The 22,172-nt window shown below is 40.4% G+C and overlaps 1 protein-coding gene across 1 annotated transcript; it reads right to left on the bottom strand.

Moving 5' to 3' along the window:
• Window positions 1-10,197: 10,197 nt before the first annotated feature.
• C6HXorf21 (chromosome 6 CXorf21 homolog) lies at window positions 10,198-19,818 on the bottom strand. Its single transcript, XM_032220338.1, has 2 exons — window positions 19,737-19,818; window positions 10,198-11,199 (listed from the first exon to the last, which is right to left on the bottom strand). The coding sequence occupies exon 2, from the start codon at window positions 11,196-11,198 to the stop codon at window positions 10,323-10,325; it is 876 nt and encodes a 291-aa protein (XP_032076229.1). The 5' UTR covers window position 11,199; window positions 19,737-19,818; the 3' UTR covers window positions 10,198-10,322.
• Between the last annotated feature and the right edge of the window lie 2,354 nt (window positions 19,819-22,172).

Raw genomic sequence — 22,172 nt, 5'->3', positions numbered from 1 at the left:
AAAGCCGCACTGCTTGGATCTGCACGCATATTACGAAAATACGTTACGACGTCCTAGGCCCCTGGGTGGGGCCCGACTAGTAACCAATGCCAAATCCGGCGAAACAACTGGCCGCTGTGCTACAATTGTATAATAATAATAAGTCAAATGCAAAAAGCCGCACTGCTTGGATCTGCACGCATATTACGAAAATAAGTTACAATGTCCTAGACGCCTGGGTGGGACCCGACTAGTAACCAATGCCAAATCCGGTGAAACATCTGGCCACTGTGATACAATTGTATAATAATAATAATAATAATAACAACAACAACAACAACAACTCAGCCGTTGCCGGTCCCAAGCCCAGATGAGAAAGGAGGAGGGTTGAGGTCAGGTTGACAACCTGGCCCCATAAAAACCCGCCAACCCATACAACATGGTGAAAGAAACAAATAAAAATCCTATACCGCATTGGTCGTCGCACGGGTTAACAAGGGCCATGGCGGATGTTAAGGTCCCTGGGCATCCGTCAACAAGTGGGTTACAAGTGGACCAGCCAACAAAATCACAAAAATATAGTGCAGATGAAAATCGTGCCATAATGGCCTGTTATTACAACTCAGAGCCAGAAAAAAGAGCCTATTTAAAGCAAATGTATGAATTATGGAAACAACAATATCCAGATTCAAATGTTAGTGAACAACGACTAGCAGATCAAAGACGATTTATTATACGGAATAAAGTGTTTAGAGAAGTTGAACTTGAGGAAATTCAGGTAAATTGCAAAACTAAAAAAACAACATCACAAGCGGAAATAACTGATACTCGAGACACAACTAAAGACATTGTAGTAGAACTCCCAGAAGAAGTTGTCAGGGAGGAAATAACAACACTACCACCAGAACCAGTTATCATTGAACTAACTGATGAATTAACTCAAAAACAAAAAGAATTGAAGGGCAAGATCCTGAAGCATTTTCTGTCTAATTAGGAAAGGCAACGTTTACCATCATTAAAAACTGTGCCCAAGAAAATTTTGGCCCCTATCATGAAAATGGTTAATGCAGTGTTTTCAACAATTGAATCGGGATCCATCTTGGAAATGAACCAGTTAATGTACAGAGCAGCTGTAATAGTCACTAATGAACTAGGCATTAAAATCAAAGCACCTGGTCACATAATGGAAAAAGCATCAAAGCCAAAGTGGAAAATCCGATTAGAACAAAAAGTCAAAAAATTAAGGGCAGATGCTAGCAACTTAAAGAACATGCATGAGCAAAGGCTTAAAAAAAGCAAAACCAGAGATCAACTAATCAGAAGATATAGATTGGATACAACAAACATCAATGAAGCTGTAGAGATTGTAAAACAGCAGATAACAGAAACAGCTAGAAAAATTGAAAGATATGAGACATGAATCATCCAATACAAACAAAATCAGCAATTTTGATCAGACCAACGGCGTTTTTATCAAAGTCTTAATGTGAATGGTGACACCAAAAGTGAAAAACCAGAAAAGCAGGGCACAGTTGAATTCTGGAAAGAATTGTGGAAAAATGGAAAGGACTACAATAAGGAAGCAGAGTGGATACATGACTTTGAGAAAAACATTGGCAATAAACAATGCAAGTATTAGAAATAACAACTGAGATGGTCAAAAATAGAGTAAAAAAAGTAAAGAATTGGACATCATCTGGAAATGACCAATTACATGGTTTCTGGCTCAAATATGTGACCAGTTTACATGCAATATTGGCCAGGCAACTGAATGAAATTTTACAAAATGGTCAAATTGATGAATGGTTGACAACTGGAAAAACATACTTGATTCAGAAAGAGGTAACTAAAGGAACAATACCTGAAAACTACAGACCAATGACATGCTTGCCAACAACCTTCAAATTACTCACAGGCATTATTGCAGATAACATGATGGATTATTTGGAAACAAACAACATCTTGCCAGTAGAGCAAAAAGGCAACAAAAGAAGGAACAGGGGCACAAAAATCAGCTGATAATTGATAAAATGATATTAGAAAATTGTAAGAACAGAAAAGCGAACTTGAATATGGTCTGGATTTATTGCAAAAAGGCATTTGACTCATTGCCACACAGTTGGATCATAAAATGCTTAGAAATAACTGGCATTAGCAAAAATATTACATCCTTTACTGAAAAGGCGATGAAACAATGGAGAACTGAGTTGGCAGTAGGGAATGAGAATTATGGAATGGTTAATATCAAGCAAGGAATTTTCCAGGGTGATTCACTTTCACCTCTTCTCTTCATCATCGTGATGATCCCACTATCAGCAATCTTAAAAAAATGAAATTAGGCTATCAAACAGCCAAAGAAGCTGAAAACAATTCACATTTATTATATATGGATGATTTGAAACTGTATGGAAAGTCAGAAATAGAAATCCAATCACTGACAAACACAGTCCGAGTATTCAGCACTGATATTTCAATGCAGTTTGGCATGGAAAAATGTGCCACTGTATCCACTGTATAAATTGTGGCACAATTCAGTAGCACAAATGATCCATTGGAATTTGTGCAAAAATTATAATATTAAAACAGCAACAAACTGGTGGGAACATCAGCCTGAAAACGTCACCGAAAATCAGATGGTCAAGATCTTGTGGGATTTCCGTATACAAACGGACAAAATACTGGCGCATAATACACCAGACATTACACTGGTTGAGAAAAATAAGGTCACAATCGTAGACATCGCAATACCAGGTGATAGCAGGATCGCCGAGAAGGAACATGAAAAAATAGCAAAATACCAGGACTTAAAAATCGAAATTCAACGACTATGGCACAAACCAGCAGTGGTAATTCCAGTGGTAATTGGCACACTGGGTGCTATTCCAAAAGCACTGGAATTACATTTAAAACAGTTAAAAATTGACAAAATCACCAACAGTCAAATGCAAAAAGCCGCACTGCTTGGATCTGCACGCATATTACGAAAATACGTTACGACGTCCTAGGCCCCTGGGTGGGGCCCGACTAGAAACCAATGCCAAATCCGGCAAAACAACTGGCCGCTGTGATACAATTGAATAATAATAATAATAATAATAATAATAATAATAATAATAATAATAATAATAACGAACTTGAATATGGTCTGGATTGATTACAAAAAGGCATTTGACTCACTGCCACATAGTTGGATCATAAAATGCTTAGAAACAACTGGCATTAGCAAAAATATTACATCCTTTACTGAAAAGGCGATGAAACAATGGAGAACTGAGTTGGCAGTAGGGAATGAGATCTACGGAATGGTTAATATCAAGCGAGGAATTTTCCAGGGTGATTCACTTTCACCTCTTCTCTTCATCATCGCAATGATCCCACTATCAGTAATCTTTAAAAAAAATGAAATTAGGCTACCAAACAGCCAAAGAAGCTGAAAAAATATATTTGACAGCAAGATGCAGTACACTTAAAGAGAATAATTATCATAAACTCAAACAACAGATAGTGACAGATCTGGCAAAATGGGAAAATTTATAACTGTCACCAATAGGGAGAATATCAACAATCAAGATGAATATACTACCTAGGATTTTATATTTGTTCCAGACAATTCCAATTAGAATAGGGAAAGATTATTTTGAAGATTTAAATAAAATAGTGTTGAGGTATATTTGGCAGAGAAAGAAAGTGAGAATAAAATCAAAATTGTTGCAAGATGCTAGAACAAGAAGAGGATTTGGTCTGCCTAACTGGAAGTTATACTACCAAGCAACAAGCTTGATGTGGGTTAAGGAACGGATAACGCTAAGAAATTCTAGATTATTGACATTAGAAGGACATGATTTGTTGTTGGGATAGCACACTTTTCTATGGTACAAGGGAATTAAAACACAGGGGTACTTCAGAAGACATTATATATATGAGGCTTTGTTATTAAACTGGGAGAAGATTAAAAGGCATCATTATTTAAAAATTCCAGTAAGGTTATCAACTATTGAAGCATTTTCATATCCAATAACATATAAAAAGGAACAAACAGTTAGATATGGTGAAATATTAAATGTAAAGGGTGAACTTAAATCTATGCAAGACTTGGAACAGGAAGGGATAAAGATGAATTAGTTTTCATATGTGCAAATACATTCTAGATAGGATAAAGATTTTAAAATAGAAAGCTTTTATGACAAATTGGCTGATTTAGATAAAATCCTGACAGGTACTGATGAAAAGGTGATTAAAAACTATATGGATATTTATTAGAGGTTAAACTAGAAGAAGAACAATTTAAAGAAACAATGATTGCTTGGGGAACATTTTTTGGATATGGGCTTGATTTAGAGAAATGGCAAAAATTGTTGTCTGAAAATTACAAAATGATGAGAATTGCAAGAACATTTAAGAATAAATCCGAAAAATGTTGGAAATGCCATCAGATACTGGGTTCATATTACCATATGTGGTGGACGTGTGCAGAAGCAAAAGAATACTGGAGTAAAATCCACACATGGTTGAAAAAAATGATAGAAAAACATATTGACTTTCAACCAGAGATATTTTTATTAGGGATTTTACTGGAAACATATAGTAGAGAATTGAAATATTTGGTTGTAAATGTGTTAATGGCTAGATTGTAAATGTGTAAGCGGCTAGAATTGTATTTGCTAAAAACTGGAAAAATGAGAAAATACCAATGCAGGAGGAAGTTATTCATAAAATAATGGAATGTGCTGAAATGAGTAAATTGACATTTGAAATTAGAGAACAAGAAGATTAAACAATTTAATAAGATATGGGATTTATTTTACCAATGGTTAGACCAAAAAATATGGAAATGAAATATGACTGAGAATTTTACAATACAAGGACAATGGAATGACACAGAATATAATATAAAGATGTACTATTATTGGATGGATTTATGAGGATGTAATGAATTGTTATAATATAAATTAATTCAAAATTTAGAATATCTCATATAAAATGAAGGAATAATAGTTATAGTCAAATAAATGATTAATAATGATAATAATGTATACATATATATTAGATTGATAATATGAGATTTTATATAAATTGTGAGTGAGGACCATTGGGAAAATGCACAAAGTTTTGTAACCAACTGACACGCTGGATGTAACTGGAAGATGTTTTTATGTTTTATGTTTTGTTTGTGTAAGTTTGTTTTTAAAAAATAAAAATTATTTAATAATAATTAAAAAAGAAGTTATAGTTAAACGTGTGGCAGAAAGTGGACTCTGGGTGTGTTTTTCAAAATGCAGTAAGTGAAGTTGAATGTGTATAGTTTTAGAAGAGCTCTGTGTGTGTGTGTCTGTGTGTGTGTACATACACATACAGTATATATAGTATATAATGTATCTGTTTGTGTGCCTATACACACTCTATACTATGTAATATGTATGTACACATATGGCATATATACATAGGATTAAATAGTATATTTTGGATGTTCAGTAGTAGTAAATAAAGAGAGAGGGAAACTGTATCTCATTGAGGCAAGGAGAGGCCAGGCAAGGCGCTCCCTTGAAGTGAGTGGTGTCAAGTTGGCCACACCCAACCAGTCACATGACCACCCGGCCATGACCACAGAACCGGTAGTAAAAAATGTGAATCCCACCACTGATTGCAACCCATTCTTCTTTATCCCATATCCATACATAGCATATCTACCTGTTTGCCCTTTAAGCCTTCCCCTTTTACTTTACATGGGAAAAAAAGAAAAAAAGAGTAGAAAGCATGAACATCAGAATAGTCTATATATGGAGAAATGTATTGAAGAAGTAATAAGAAGATGGGTTGAGGCATCAGGAAAGATAATACCATATCTTAAAAGATTTTAAAGAAAAACATAGTGTTAAAAAGCATTAGCCTCCCAAAGCTTTGGTTCCTCTTTTATTCAGCACCCTTTTCCCATCTGGATACATGCCAAAGAAATCAACTGAGAACTATGAGTCATTAAGCAAGTATCCACCCGAATCCAAGACATTCTGGCTTTAGTTCCTCTCATCATCCAAACTTCAATAACTTAGGGACTATCTATCCTAGCTCTAGCCTTTTGGCTGCTCTGCATTCTGGGTCTGCCTGAAGGAGGCAAATCTTTGTTATATAAAATAGACTTGCTCAGCCCTTTAATGGCCCATTGACAAAGGGGGGGCTGTTAAGAGTGAGTGTCAGATTCCTAAAAGTGAACTGCCATTCAATTGGGAGGAGGGGAGCCTCGGAGTTAAATCATTAGCTACATCTGTAACAACTGAGTTTACAACTTCACAACTGGTTTCCTGTCACTGGGAGACTGAAGGTCCCAACATCTCTAGAGGGATGTTTATGATAGCCATGTGGGATATATTACTTTGATGTCTAACTAGAGATAGCCATGGGAACGTGTGTTTTATTGACTCCCAGGGTAGAAGAGTTAAAGAAGCATCTTCACATTCTGACCAATACACAAGTATTGGTCAGAATCTGCATTTGGACAAAAAGGAGGGTCATTATCAGCTTAATCCCATTTGTATGGCCTAAAGGTTTTCAGATGCTGCTTTGCCTCTAATGGTTTCCATCCTGACTGATTAAAGGTTCCTTTTGAAATAATCCTTTTCAAGAGTCTTTACTTTCTCAAGTTAGGAGAGGAGTCATTACATAAAGCAGCATCTCTCTACAAAGTGGTCAACCAGGAGAGACAACATTTTACTCTACCAAGGGGACCCAGCGAACCATGTCTGAGCAGAACAGCGAACAAGGGGGAACTGACTGCTGGAGGGAGATGGCAACCCCCCCACAACTACAAACCTACTCCTTGTACCCTGGCGGAAAGAATGAGGTGAGTTTGGAGGACCCCAAAAAGCCTCGTTGGTCAATCAGAATTGGGACGAAAGACGGCTGGGAAGGGAGAACCAGGGGAGTCACTCTTACTCGAGGTAGCCGAAAACCAGGGTGGAAATTGGAGTTAGAAGCCCCCTCTGACCAGGAGAAACTAAATGAAGCCCCGCTGAGAGAGGATTCTCTGAAGAGGCATGTAAGCCAGTTGATGGAAATTTTGGAAAATCTCAACATCCAGGGGGAGCCAGACCGGTAACCGAGAAGTGGTGAAAGGGCAGCAAACAGGGGTGACGCCAGGGGAACTAACCCCCCTCTGGTCCCTGCTGATCAAGCTGACTGCACAGTAGCAACAGCTAGGAATCCAGAAAATCCTCCCCCCAGTTGGTGCATGGGGTGGGGGCCACTCCTAACCAACCCCGGAACCTGCAGTTAGAAAGGAAAACTCCTTCCCTGTGGGTAAAATTTGATGGGAACATGAAAAAATTGGGATTCTTTGTGGCACATGTGCTCACCTACATGCAAGAATATGGGCGTGATTTTCGAACCCAAGGAGCCCAAGTGTGAGTGGTCACCCTAGCCCTGGAAGGAGCCGCTGCCAGATGGATGGGGACTTTACATGATACCGATGCACAAGAACTGTAGCAGAAAACCAGGGTGGAAATTGGAGTTGGAAGCCCCCTCTGACCAGGAGGAACTAAATGAAGCCCCGCTGAGAGAGGATTCTCTGAAGAGGCATGTAACCCAGTTGGTGATGGAAATTTTGGAAAATCTCAACATCCGGGGGGGAGCCAGACCGTGAGTCTGTTTCCTGCCTAAAACATGCTTCTCCATTTCTCATCCAGGTTAATATAATATTCTGCCTTTTAATATTACCTAGGATATTTCATTTTTCTAGTAAAGGGGTGGGCGCTAACTTCCTTTAGAAAAAAAGGGGAGGAACCAAAAACAGGTCCAGAATCATAGCATGCCAAAAAGTCTTTTTGCCTTTGCTGTTTTGCTTTTTATTTTTATTTTTTGGGAATGCAAAGCCTGGAGCTCTTTCCAAAGGTGTGTTTTGGCTCTGGAGAAAATTTTGGCAAATAGCAAAGGTCAGCTGGGACAGTATAGCACAAGGTGGTCAGGGACCAAAAGGGCATGGGGGGAAACATAGGTATCGTATTTTTTGGAATATAAGCTGCACTTCCCCCCCCCCCCGCCCCCCAAAAAAGTTGGTGAAAATTTGGGTGCATCTTATACACCAAATGTAGACCCGCCCATCCATTGGCCCCCACCCTTTGGCCTCTGTCTCCCAGCAATTTATCTCCTTGCAGCAAATGGAGAAAATGGGGCTTGCAGAGGCAGCAATAGGCTATGGCAATCCCTACAGCCTGAACAGTTGATCATCGGGAGGCCCTGCTTAAACTGAAATTGAAAGTGAAACTTGCTATTTGCTGCAAGGAGGCAAATTGCTGGGAGGCAGAGGCAGATTTTTTCCCCTTGTTTTCCTCCCCAAAAGCTAGGTCCGTCTTATCCTCTGGAGCATCTTATATTCTGAAAAATACAGTAGGTAGTATTACTGCAGTCGTAAGTGCAGGTAGTTTAGTTTAGTTTAGTTTTATTGAGTTTGTATGCCACCCTATTCCCGAGAGACTCAGGGCGTCTCACAATAAAAAAGGGAGGGTATACAAAAAATAAAATAAAAACAACAATTTAAAATTCTGCAACAAGCGTAACCTCGAATGGGGCTGGATAGTTCAACAGCCCCAGGCCTGCCGGAACAGCCAGGTCTTAACTGCTTTGCGGAAGGCCGGAAGGGTAGTAAAGGTCCGGATCTCCACGGGGAGATCATTCCAGAGGGCCGGAGCAGCCACAGAGAAGGCCCTCCCCCGAGGAGTCGCCAGCCAACATTGGCCGGCAGATGGAATTCGGAGGAGGCGTAGTCTGTGGGATCTGATAGGTCTTTGGGAGGTAACTGGCAGGAGGCGGTCTCTCAAGTACCCAGATCCGATACCATGTAGGGCTTTAAAAGTAACAACTAGCACCTTGAAGTGCGTCCGGAGAGCAATGGGCAGCCAGTGCAGCTCGCGGAGGATAGGTGTAACGTGGGTGTACCGAGGTGTACCCACAATCGCTCGCGCGGCTGCATTCTGGACAAGCTGAAGTCTCCAAATACTCTTCAAGAGCAGCCCCATGTAGAGCGTGTTACAGTAGTCCAGTCTTGAGGTCACGAGGGCATGAGTGACTATTCGGAGGTCCTCCCGGTCCAGGTAGGGTCGCAACTGGTGTACCAGGCGAACCTGGGCAAAGGTCCCCCTGGTCACAGCTGACAAATGGTGTTCTAAAGTCAGCTGTGGGTCCAGGAGGACTCCCAAATTGCGAACCCTGTGTGAGGGGCATATAATTTCACCCCCCAGCCTGAGAGATGGAGTAGGTAGCCAATCTTTGGGAGGGAGCATCAATAGCCACTCGGTCTTGTCGGGATTGAGTGCAAGCTTGTTCGCTCCCATCCAGACCCTGACAGCCTCCAGGCACTGGCACATCACTTCAACCGCTTCACTGAGTTGGCACGGGGCGGACAGATACAACTGTGTATCGTCCGCTTATTGGTGGTATTTAGTCCCATGCCGACGTATGATCTCACCCAGCGGCTTCATGTAGATGTTAAATAGGAGGGGGGACAGGACCGAACCCTGCGGCACCCCATACTTGAGGGGCCTAGGGGTCGATCTCTGCCCTCCAACCAACACCGACTGCGACCTGTCCGAGAGGTAGGAAGAGAAACACCGAAGGACGGTGCCTCCCACTCCCACCTCCCGCAACCGGTAGTCTTCTAGGCTCCCATTGTGACCATAAGACTTTGGGCATGAATCCTAAGTTTCTTCATTTAACACTGTCATAACTTTAAATGGTCACTGGATAAATGATCATAAATCAAGGTCTACGTATACGTTCTTAAACTTCTATAAGCTGACATGTTAGAATTGTGGATCCTTTTTTAAAATCTATAAATAGCTTCTAGGATAAATTAAAATGGCAAATCAGAGGTAAGAAGTATGAAAATATATTTTCAAGTATGCTGAAAACTAAAATATAGGATTCTGACCCAAAGAGGAAAAAATGTATTTATTTTTATAACAATTTATTGTTACGATATATAATGAATTTACATTATATAAATTATCTATACATCCAAATGATACCCCCATACACAGGAGGAAGCTTTCACCAGGTTTGAGAGCGAGCAATATTTTAATAGATTGTAAAAGAATAATAATAGTTAATAATAATAACAACTTCAGTAAAATTTTCAAAAGTCCCTCCCTTATTAACTGAACTTTTTGCAGACACACAAAACTATTTAACAAGGAAGGAGGAGAAAGAAAAATAGAAACACAAAAGAAGAAGAGGAAATGAAAAATCCTGGAAGAATTTACCTGTGAAATAATTAAGATTTGACACTTCAATTGTATCCTAATAGTTTTGTAACTCAGAAATTAAATTGATTTTTACATATCAAGATATAGTGATCTTTATTTAGTGCTGAACTGAGAAATGTGAAGACTGGGAGTGCTCATTTCACTTGATAACTTTCCACTAGCTAATTGCAGTAGGCAGTTAATAACCATATCTTTGGCTTCGGTGGTCTTCATGTTCATCTCTTGTGATAACTTCATGCTGATTTGATCTACATTTGTCATTATGAACTCTGAAGTCAAGATTTGAGTGGGAGATATGCCGCTGCCCATCACATCCATAATATATTGTTTATAAAACTCTACCACTTTCTCCTCCAAATAATTATTCAGAACTGAATTTGAGAGAGGCTGTTGATGCTGCATGATGCTGGCCACCTGCCAGCATGATGAATTCCTTTGGGATGGTTTCTGTGGGACCTCAGCAGGTAGCATTGGAATTGAATCTATTGGCAATGGAATCTCTGATGATTCCAAGAATGGGCATATCCCAGTATCAAAAATAGCATCTCTTTTAATTGAATTCATTGGTAGCACCTGATCACCAGCTATATGCAGGTCACTGTAGTTCTTACAAATGCTTTTACAAGAAGAAGGAACAAGGTAAGTGTCCTTGCTTATGGATGATCCCATATAGATTTCCACAGGTTCAGATGCTTGCCTTTCAAATACTGGATATTGAATAATTTGTGTCAATGTGTCTTTCTTTTGTTTATCATTTATGGGTTTTTTGGAAGAAACAGAAATCATAAATGTGTCCATGGACCTATAATTCCAAAATAAGCTTCTACGTTGCATGTTGTCTGTTGATTCATATGTGACGCCATTTAATGACTTCAATTCATGTATTGCCTCTTCTGTTTCTGCTCCACAGAGTGTGTAATTCAAGAGTTCATAATAAGGGATTTTACAGAGATATCCTTCAGACAACATTCTTTGAGAAGGGAGGAGAAGAAAGAAAGATTATCAGAACATGCTAAATATTACTAATAAAACAGAGCTGACTGTGAGTTTACTGGCTGAAATACCTGGCATGGTATTTGATCAAATATAATGAGTATGATATCTAAAGTGATTCTTAATTAATCATAACCATTGTTTTAAAGCTCAAGAAAGTTAAAACATGACAAACCAGCCATATTATATACATGTAAGGGTTTATTGATAAATCAGGAGCCAAATTCTATTAGGGAAGCCACACTCTTTGTTTCTCAGTATGAAGACCATGACAATGGAAGACCAATCTGGTCCTTTCCATTAATGAGACAACAAACAGCTGTGGGGAATTTGTTGAGTTGCTCACTATCAGATAAAAGAATTCTATTTTTGCTAATTTGGAAAGTACAAGGGCAGCATTATTCTGCTGCATTTGTCAGCTACAGTAATTTTAATCACAGTCTTTGGTCTTGGGAATTCTAATAAAAAGAAATAAAGGCCAAAAATAGCACTTCAAAAAAACCCAGCAAAAGAATATAAAATATCTAAGAATGATATGTTGCAACTCAGTTTTTTTTTTTACCAAGAAAATGTTTTCATTTTCCTTTTTTTTTTTCCTTCCACATCCTGTTTTTTTAACTGTGAACCTGCAAAAAAAGGACTTTCCTTCTATTTTGAATTGCTTATATTCGAATATAGGCAGCTGTAGAAGACAATAGTTTCTGTGGAAAAGTTGTGTTTTTTTAAGCAATATATAATTTTTAGCATATCTAAACAGTTTGGTTAATATTGGTTAAGCTTAAAATATTAGTAAAGGTTCACAAAATTATTTGAAAAATTATAAATACTTTACAATAATTTGACTCAAAAATAGAAAACAATTTAATCATCAAGTGTTTCTTTAATAGTATTTATGCACTTAAAATAAGTTCTAAAAGAAAAGAATATCTGTAGCTCAAACTTGAACTGTGGAGATCTTTGTGCTCTCTGAGCTGGTTGGTTGCTTATAGAGGCTTCATTACTCAACTAGGTGACATATCAGTGAGTATGGGGTTTGCCAGTTTTGATTTATTCATGATTTTTCCTGGTCTCCTCATGATTTTTTGTAATTGTTTCTTCAATCTTCATCATTGTTTCCTGAATCATAATGTTGCTTGCATGCACTGTAGATTTGTTGTTGAGTTTGCTTTTTCAATGCCTAGCGTGCTTTCTATTGTACACTGTTTTGAGGGCGATGATGTTGCTGATGCAGGGCTGGATGCTGCCTTCTTGTTCATTTTAATAATGATTGTTGTACTCATCATTTTTATCTTATGTACAATCTTTTCCAAAGTAACATATAATTCTCCCCTCCCACTTCTTATCTCCTCCCTCTTTCCAGCCCCCTCAATCCCTAGTTGTTCCTCTTTAATATATTCCCTCTTTCGTATATCAATTAAATCAATTGTTTTGGTTCATATATGTCAGACTTGCATGCATATAATATGAGAGTGTGTGTGTGTGTGTGTGTGTGTGTGTGTGTGTGTGTGTGTATTTTTAAATTGTTACATATATATAAGTGAAGACCTGGTAAGATACTCAGTTAACTTAATCTCTTATATATTGACTCAGTTAATCAATCTAACAATCACTTATAGTTCACTAACCATATATAATTAACAGTTTTAGCAATCCTTATCTATATCCTATAAATACCATATATCAACTGTTCACATCAGTCACTCTTATATAGTTCTATATTCTATATTCAATATTTAACATTACTTTTTTCAGACCTACTCTATATTCTAATATTTGTTATATTCAATGTATTCAATGTATTTAATCTAACAGGTCCTTAATTCATATATAATCACATAAAGTTTGCAATAGTTCACATATACAGTATTTTATCTAACATCCAATACATATTTCATCTAACCACAATTCAATTTATTCTGTAATTCTTCTTTCAATGTAATATTTTAACATTTTTACCCTTTACTTCCACAGTCAGCCTTCAGAAGTTTCAAAGTTCCAAGAATTCCAAAAGTTCCTTCTTTTCCTCTTGTAACTTTTTCAGCAAATTGCATCAGCCATTTATTCAGTCTCTTTTTACTTACCGTATTTTTGGGAGTATAAGATGCACCTTTGTTCCTCAAAAAAGAGGCTGAAAATCTGGGTGCGCTTTATACATCGAATACAGCATTTTTTGCCTCCTGAAGCCCCTCCCCCTCCACCAAAATGGTTGAGCATCCTGGAGACTAGGGAGGGCAGAAATGAGCAAAAAACGGGCCATTTATTGTCCCCCCCCAGCCCCCAGCAGCACTCTATAAGCCTCCATAAGGCTATGCATGCATTTTTTTTACAAAAAACAGATCCGATTTTGCAAAAAAAAGGGCCATTTTGCCCCCCCCCCCTCGGGAGGACTCTGCATGCCCCCCCAAGGCTATTCATGCATTTTTTTAAAAAAAAAAACAGGCCTGTTTTCACAAAAAAAACAGGCCATTTTGGGGAGGTTTGCAGAGTGCAAAAACTTTTTTTTCTTTTTGGAAAGCTCTTTAACTGGTTGATGAGAATTATATTGATCAAGTGCCATGCCAGCAGAAACAAAGTCTTAGGTGCTGCAGAATGTCAGCGATTTCCTTCTCCAGCACATGGATAAATACACCTGGAAACATCTACCTACCTACCTACTCTCACTCTCTCCCTACCTACCTACTGTATTTCTCTCTCTATCTCTTTCCATTTCTTTCTCTCTATCCCTCTATCTACCTACCTGCCTATCTGCCCACACTCTTTCTCCCTACCTACCTACCTACCTACTGTATTTACCTTTCTATCTCTTTCTATTTCTCTCTCTATAACCGTCTACCTACCTACACACTCTCTCTCCCTACCTACCTACTGCATTTCTCTATCTATTTCTCTCTCTCTCTCTATCCCTCTATTTACCTACCTACTTTTTTAAAATTTGCCTCTTCAAAACCTTGGTGCATCTTATACTCCAGTGCATCTTTTACTCCAAAAAATACGGTAGTTCCTATTTTCTCTCTTTGCTATATAGTGCTGTTGTCTCCTTCTTCTTGTAGTCTTTTTGGTTTTTCGCAAAAAGTCTGATTTTTTTGCCGTATATCCATCCTGTAGTACTTCCAAATATAATCCTCTAAACGCCTTCATCTCTATGGCCATTTCACCTGGCTCCACTTTCCCTCTGTTTATTGTCAAAATATCTCCCTCCTTCTCTCCTTTTCTCCTGCTCCCAAGCCTCTCTGCTGCCAAAGGAAATCACATGCTCTTTCTCTCCTTATTGCCGCTCATCTTGAGCTGTGTCCCAGCCCGACTTAGAGTCTCAAAATTCTAGTTCAGACAGTTATAAGAAAAATCTTTACCATTTTAAAATGTTTTTAGATGTTGTTCACCACTGATGCTATCTTGCTGCTATATTCTCTTCCTCATTACGGTTCGTCACAGCTCTGAATTGGCCATGGATGCTGATTTCTTCTCCATTGGTTTCAAGGGGTTTTTCTTGTCTGATTGGGAGATTGCCTATCTCCACAACATCATCTGAGCTTCCTCTCTCTCCTGTTGTACCCTCCGGGTCCAACTTTGTCGTTTTCAGGATCTCCAACACAAAAAACCAAGCAAAGTAAATAGAGCTGTCATTCCTTCACTCGCTCCGCTTTGACGTCACCGCTGGCCTCCTTGCCAATGTTTTCATCTGGGCAATCCCCAGATGACCTACATGTAAGGTAACTGCAACTCACAGTTTGGGTGGAACAATCCCCCAATCCCACACCCACCCTGTAGGGCGATGCATCACAAGTCAACACCAGGGGAAGAGTCTGGTTATATTGTACCAGTAGGTTGTCAGCTGACAGCAGTCGTTTGACAGCAGCAAATGCTGCAGCTTCAGATCTGCCCCAGGTCCATTTGGCATGTTTTCCAAGAAGTCGATTCAAAGGTTCTGCTACAGTCACCTTCTGTTGCAAAAAAAAAAAAAAAAACACTGTAAAAATTAAGAAGGCCGAGGAATGCCTGCAGCTCGGTCTGGTTGCGACGTCGGGGCATCCTGAATAGCCTTAATTTTGGAATTTGTGGGGTGAATCTCAGAGCCATTCACCAGGTATCCAAGGAGTTCAAACCTAGGCACCGTGATTTGACACTTTTCTTTTTTAAAAGGAGGTCCTCTTCTCTAATTTGGTTAAGAACAATCCTCAGGCATTTGAAAAGTTGTTATTTATTTGTGGCGGATACCAGGACATTGTCGAAATAAGGGACTACTCCTGGTATCCCCTACAAAGGTCGTTCCATGACACTTTGGAACAGTCCGGGGGCTATGCTGACGCCGAATTGCAACCTAGTGCATTTGAATGCATCCCTATGTGTCACAATGGTTTGGGCCTCTGCTGTAGCACCATCTACTGGCAATTGTTGGTAGGCCTGTGCCAGATCTAGTTTGGCAAATATTTTCCCCAGCCCAAGGGAGTGCAGTAAGTGCTGGACAACAGGCATTGGATAGACGCTTTGCTGAAGAGCCTTGTTCAGGGTGCCCTTATAATCTGCACATATGGGAATCCCCACATACTTGCCCAGGTCTCTGCTGAAGACATCCTCGAACTCGCGGATCAATTTCTCAGTGCTGCTGTCATTTATTGCATTGAGGGCATTGATGGTGGTTACCCCCATGCCCAGGGATTCAAACCAATCCACGCCGAGCAGGCTTGGAATGGAGCCACTAACCACCATCAGTTTAAATGGCCTGTCAAACTTTTAAAATTGGACACAGAATGTGCCACAGCCTAGGACAGGGATGCAGTTTCCCTGATAGTCACTGTGCCACAGTTCTTGGTGCTTCGGAGGTTGTCTCTGGAGGCTAGGGATGGCCTTCTTCAGAGTTGTCCAGGATATGATGGTCAAGGATGACCCTGTATCGATTTCTATACTACAATGTGACCCCATCATTCAGATAGTGACTCACGGATTTTTATTTCTTGGCCTGCTGGCTTGCCAAATCTTCATCTGGAACTCTTCTGTTGAATCTGCCCTTTTTGCTTCCGCCGGGACTTCCAGGTCTCCCGTCTGGGTGGCCTCGGTTGTCCCACTGGCTGGACTTGCGTGGCAGACTCTGGCGGGGTGTCCCCTCCAATCACACCTCTGGCAGATGGCGTCCCTGAAATGGCAGGTTGATCTTTGGTGGTTTCCCCTGCAGCTGGCACAGTGTGGAAAACGTCCTTCGGGTTCATGTGCTGTCTTTTTCCTTTCAAAATAAGGGCAGCAAACTTCATCCTTGCTGTCAGAGGTATTGCTCGGTGTTCTTGTGCTAAACTGTGACAGCTGTGTGTGCTTTTTGGCTGCCATGTTTCTGCAGTGTTTCTGATGATTTTGTTGACGATTCTGTTGCTCTGGCCTCATCAAGTGCAGTTTGTAGTGTGAGATTGGTTTTCGACAGCAATATCCACTGTAGATTAATGTCTCACAAGCCACAGATTATTCTATCGAGCAGCAGGTCATCCAGGTCTCTGAACTTGCAATACACCGTGGCCTTGCAGAGTGCTGCAATGTACTGGTTGATAGTCTCTCCTTCCTTCTGGTTGCATAGACTGAATTCATGTCACCACACAAACTTGGAAAGCTTTCAATGTATTCTGTAATGCAGACCAGGTGATTGTCTGGACTGGCATCAGTTCGGAGAGTGCCTTGGTGGTATCAAAGACTTCAGGCCCACAGTAGCTGTTGTCCCATAAACTGAGAAGGTCATTGGCTTCCATAAAGCACTCGAACCTTGTCATGTAGGAATCCCAGTGTTCTGTGGCTGGATTGTAGGGAGCTGGTGGGGCATGCATAGTCATTTTGCTGAGCTGAGGCAACTTTGAATTTGCCACTCAAAATGGCTGCATGGTGCCTGATGATGATCGCTCCAACTGAGCATATGTTGGATCATGCTGTCAGCTCTTTTTGCCTAGTTGTCTTCCAATCCGATCCTTGTCGCCACTATTAGATTGGGTGAATGGATGAGACCCAGGCTTTAGTGACAACAAACAGCTCTTTATTAGACAACTATATACACATCCAGTACTGGCTTGCCTGACAGCTACCCCTTTTATAGGGAGTTGTCAGATGGCTCAGCCAATCAACTTTGAGTATTCTCCTGCCGGAATGGAGGATCTTGGTAGAGCCTATTGCTCCAGTCTCAATATGTAACACACACTCTCTCTCATTTGTTTCCCTCTCCTTTCCCCCTCTTTCATTTTCTTCCCCCAGCTCTCTTTCATTTCTCTCTCCCTTCTGTCTGTCTCGCTCTTATTTGTTTCTCTCTCTTTTCCCTCTCACAAAGGGTACCACATCCTTTGTGGGCAGCTCAGCATCTGCCGCGATCTTCTTCATGTTGGCTCAGGAAGGGAGGAGCAGCTGCCATTGCCGCCGCTAAATACAGGAAGGGAAGAGCTCTGGCTCTTCCTGTGCAGCACAGCCGGCTACTCTGAGCAGGCAGTGCCAGCACAAAATGTGGTGCGAAGGCAGGTACAGGGCTGCTTTGCTCTTGCACTAAGCCTCTGACCATCACCTTGTTGTGTCCCCCCCCCCACCTGCAGCTCTTCCCAGCAGGCGCAAACTCCAGCCCGAAGTAGCAGGAGGCAAGGGCTGCCTTGAGCACAAATGTGGCACTTCACTCCTGCACTAAGGCTCCAGCAACCCTCCTCCCCCCTCCTTCTCATGACCCCCTGGCCAGCTGTGGTGACACTGGGAGCACAAGAGTGGGGAGATCCTCCTCAAGTGAGCAGCCAGGCTCAGCCAAATTGCAGTAAAGTGAGGCCAGAATCAGTCACGGCCAGGTTGGGTCAGTGTCTTGGGGCAGAGGGCAAGCGATCGAGGCATGCCCGGCACCAACAAGAGCTGGAAGAAGCTTCAGCAAGAGTGAGGCACTGGAGAATCTTCTCAGGCCAGGGGAGAGTGATGGGAAGGGGAGACCAAGGATCAGGGCCAGCCTGTGGTGGGATCACCCAACAGGGAGTCTTAGCAGAGGGCCCAAAGAACCACATGTGGCTCCAGAGCCACAGGTTGCCAACCCCCGGTCTAGATAGAATGTGACCAATGCATGCTGTGGAATTATCACAGCTCATACAAAAGTGATCTATAAGTTCATTAACAACTGAGCCTTAAAGAAAACCTTCTGAATATGGATCCACTCTTTCATTCAGATACAGACCCATTGAAAACAGGCTAAACTTTAGTATTCCCAATCTGCTTTTTTACTCATCAATGTCACCTCAATCTTGTCTGAATTTAATTATAGCTTGTTCATATCTACCTGATTAGTGAGTTAAGTAATGTTCAAGATATTGATTTGGATAGTAAGGCTTTTATTTATGCTTTATCAAATTTATATAGCCTAAAGGCAATCCTGGGCAGCAAACAATAATAGATAAAACAGCCAATATAAAAACAGATTAAAATCTAATGAGTCACAATAATAAATATCATAAAAATATGAACAGTAGACAAAGGGAAGATAAAAATGGCTTCCTTAATAAAGGAGCCACTGAGACAAATCTCTGGTTTCTTGGGACACCCAGGAATAACTCAGTATAACTAAGTCTTGAGTCTCTTTTGGAAAATGTTGGTGTCATCAACCTATTGATGACATGCAATGCCAATATCTCACATGATATTCCAAAAAATGTTTCACATACATATTGAATAATATGGTGACAAGATGAATTATTGTAGCCCAGAAATCAACAGTCTACAAAACAAATATAACTGCACATTTTTAGAACATGGTCTGACAAGAATACAATACCAAAAAGATGCTGAAACAATGGCACTAAAAGCTATTGTGCCTCTGGAAAATTAGCAGGGCTGCATTGCCCACATCTAATTTCTAATTTAGGTCATCTATCTAGGCTACTACAAAGGTCTCAGTAAGTTATTGCAGCTGAAAGTCTAATTAAAATGACTCCAACTGTCTCATTTTAGAATTAGTCAGCTAAAGACATTGAATGTACATTATTTTCCTACAATATGCTGCATATTTTAATCATAGATAATAAGAAATGTGTTATACTATATATAAACATGGCACATTGTGCTGATTTTGTCTTTGTACATACTTGTTCAGTTAACATATTTTTGGCATAGTGATGCTATCATTATGTGATTTCTTTCATTTTGGCACCCATTTCTCACTGCACTGCATGAATGTCCAATTTCCTTGAACTATTTTATTTTGGATTGTGTTTAAAATCCTTAGAAATTTAGGATTTGTCTATTTAAATTATGCAGACACTGTCAGGAATCACTACTTGCCATAGAGGGATTGGTCTAGTTGTTAAGGCACCAGGCTAGAAAGCAAGAGACAGTGAGTGCAAGTCCTGCTTTAGCCATGAAAGCCAGTTGGGTGACCTTGGGTCAGTCACCGTCAGCTCACCTCACCTCACCAGGTGGATGTTGTGGGGGGGAAAAGGAGAAGGAAGATGTGCATCTGATATGTTCACTGCCTTATTTGTAACAATAATAAAGGTGGGAATAAATATAAATAAATAAATCCTCACTTACCTTCAATAATTAAACTTTTCCTTTAAGCAATATCAGTGCCCAGTTGTGTAATGATGAACAGAAATGTGGCATAACACTTTGGATGACATACACAATACATATGCAATACTTTTGTTTCCGTTAATGTGGACAAATATTTCTTTGTCATGCCTGTCCCCCTCCCCTACCCAATTCCTGATTGCATTGCTCATGAAATGGAAATCCCCTGAATGTATTAAAGAAGGAAATGTACAAGTCCCTCTCTTGTGTCACAGTCTATATAATTCTTTCTTCCTCTTTTTATTTCCATGTGAAACCTTTTTGTAAAACCATGTGTATTAAAATAGTTTATTGTTGTGTGGTAAGGATTTACAGCTTGATCAAAATTTCTAACCCCCAGTGATTAAGAACAAGAAACTCTATAGGACAGCACAACAGAAAGCAGTATTGAAAGGATGTTGGCCTTTTAAAATGTCAGGTATGACTAGATGAAATGGCTATTATATTTTTTTTTAGACTTTGAATAATATTATTTATAAATGAAATGTGAAATATCCAATCCATGATTAAATTTATGCAGAACCAAAGTGTTTGATAAATAGATAGGCAAAAAATAAATTATCTCCCTTTGAAGAACTAGCAACAGCTTTCTGGTAGAAGCCATATAAAAGATCCCAATTTTATAGCATATTCAGATAAGCTTAGAAAAAGAAGGATATCTGCTTCTTTTCAGTGTTTCCAAAATAGGGTCCAGGTCAAATAATAATCATAGATAATCATTATATTGAGGCTCAATTATTTGAATTGGTCAATGCATCTGCATGTAAGTCAAAAACATAATAGTTACTGTGGGATAGTATCATCCCAGCTGAAGTTTGTGTAGCCCCAACTCTGTTGTTGTTCAACATAGATGTTTCAACATATGCAATAATATTGGAATATTTATTGCTTCAGTCTCAATCTTTCTTACTCCAATAGAGTAACACAGATTTTGCTGCTTTTTGGTAATTTTAGCATGTTGCACATTAACCCAGTTGCTTAGGTCATTATGGTACTGTACGGCCAGGTCTCTCTCCCTTAATCAAGGAAGTAGTGGGTAATAGAGTTCCTCTCCCCTAGGAGAGGAAGGGAGAAATTCCTTGGCTTCTCAGTGCCATCTCCTTCCCTCAGGGGGTCGATTTTGTACGTTTCCTGCCAGATGGGCATTTGGGATTCCTGGTGGAGTCTTTTGAGCGCCATTCAGCAGCGCAGTGCCCCTCCTTCCCATACTTGAAGCAAGCTGATGCCCTTTGCACTAGACTGGTTTGTGTTTTAAAGAGCTCCCTTTTCCCTTAGGGGAGGGTGATCTTCTCCACATTCGTCCAGTGATTGTCCCAGATTGGGGACAATCACCTGGGGTGGCCCGACAGATGGCAGGTTCACTGGTCTGGCAAGTGGCCCAATGGGTGTGTTAGCTCAGGCAGTGGCTCTGGGGTCTGGGGTGGTGGCTCCCCCATATCCAGTTGGCTCATCTTCTCCCCACCCTTTGGTGGTGATCTCACTCAACTCAGATGTTCAAGTTCTCCAACGTTTCCATCACAAGTCAATTGATGTGTCTTTTAAGTTGACTCTCACTCAATGGTTCCTCGATCACTTTCTCTTGATTGGATAGGGCCTCCAGTTCTAGTTTCCAACCTGGCTTTCAACTGCCATGGGTGAGGGTAAACCCCCCTGGTTCTGCCATCCCAGCTGTCCTTCTTCTCAATTCTGATTGACCATTACAGATTAATGGAGTTTTCCAGGACTGCTTCAATGTATTCGATGGGGCAAGCAGCTCTGTTCTCCGGTTGGGTGGTCATTGATACCTCCCCCCAACCTGCAGCTTCTCCCTGCTCAATGGTCTGTTTGGACATGATTTGTCCAGAACCTAGAGCTGCTGCCTGAGCTAATGCGCCCTTGGTAGAGTGGGGAAAAATTTCTCCCTGGGTTGATCACTTTTGCAGATCCTGCTTTATGTAGGACCCGGTCCTTCCCCCTTAATCAAGGAAGTAAAGGCTCTTGAAATTGCATTTCAAAAGGATCCTTTTATTGAAAAAGAAGTGATAACTGGATGAAAGCAAAGCAGGATCTGGGGTCCTTAAGGCAATACAATAGGAATAAAAGAAGTTAGAATCCCCTCCCAACCATCCGATGTGGATTTGGCCAATCCACAGGTGTGAAGATGTTTTTTGTAAGGGATGTTCTGGGAAAGTGATAAGAAGACTTTCTCAGGCTTGCTTCCTGAGCGATGCAGTCCACATTGCCCTTCCTCCCCACCCATTCCCCGAAAAGTGATAAAGTGCCAGGCCTCTAGGCACCAGGCTAGAAGTTATAAAACAATAAATTACATGGTACAGGATATATAGGAAAGGATAGAAAAGTCTAGAGGAAGTATAGCCCCCCCATCCTTCCTTGAAGAATGGCAGATTCACGGATCTG

This window comes from Thamnophis elegans, chromosome 6 (assembly GCF_009769535.1).
Source record: "Thamnophis elegans isolate rThaEle1 chromosome 6, rThaEle1.pri, whole genome shotgun sequence".
Taxonomy (NCBI): domain Eukaryota; kingdom Metazoa; phylum Chordata; class Lepidosauria; order Squamata; family Colubridae; genus Thamnophis; species Thamnophis elegans.
Note: the sequence above shows the minus strand (reverse complement) of the source record. Positions and strands in the feature narration are given on the sequence as shown.

What these genes read in the sequence shown, in the direction of transcription:
- C6HXorf21 (XM_032220338.1), bottom strand. Translation starts at nt 11,198, where the DNA reads ATGTTGTCTGAAGGATATCTCTGTAAAATCCCTTATTATGAACTCTTG.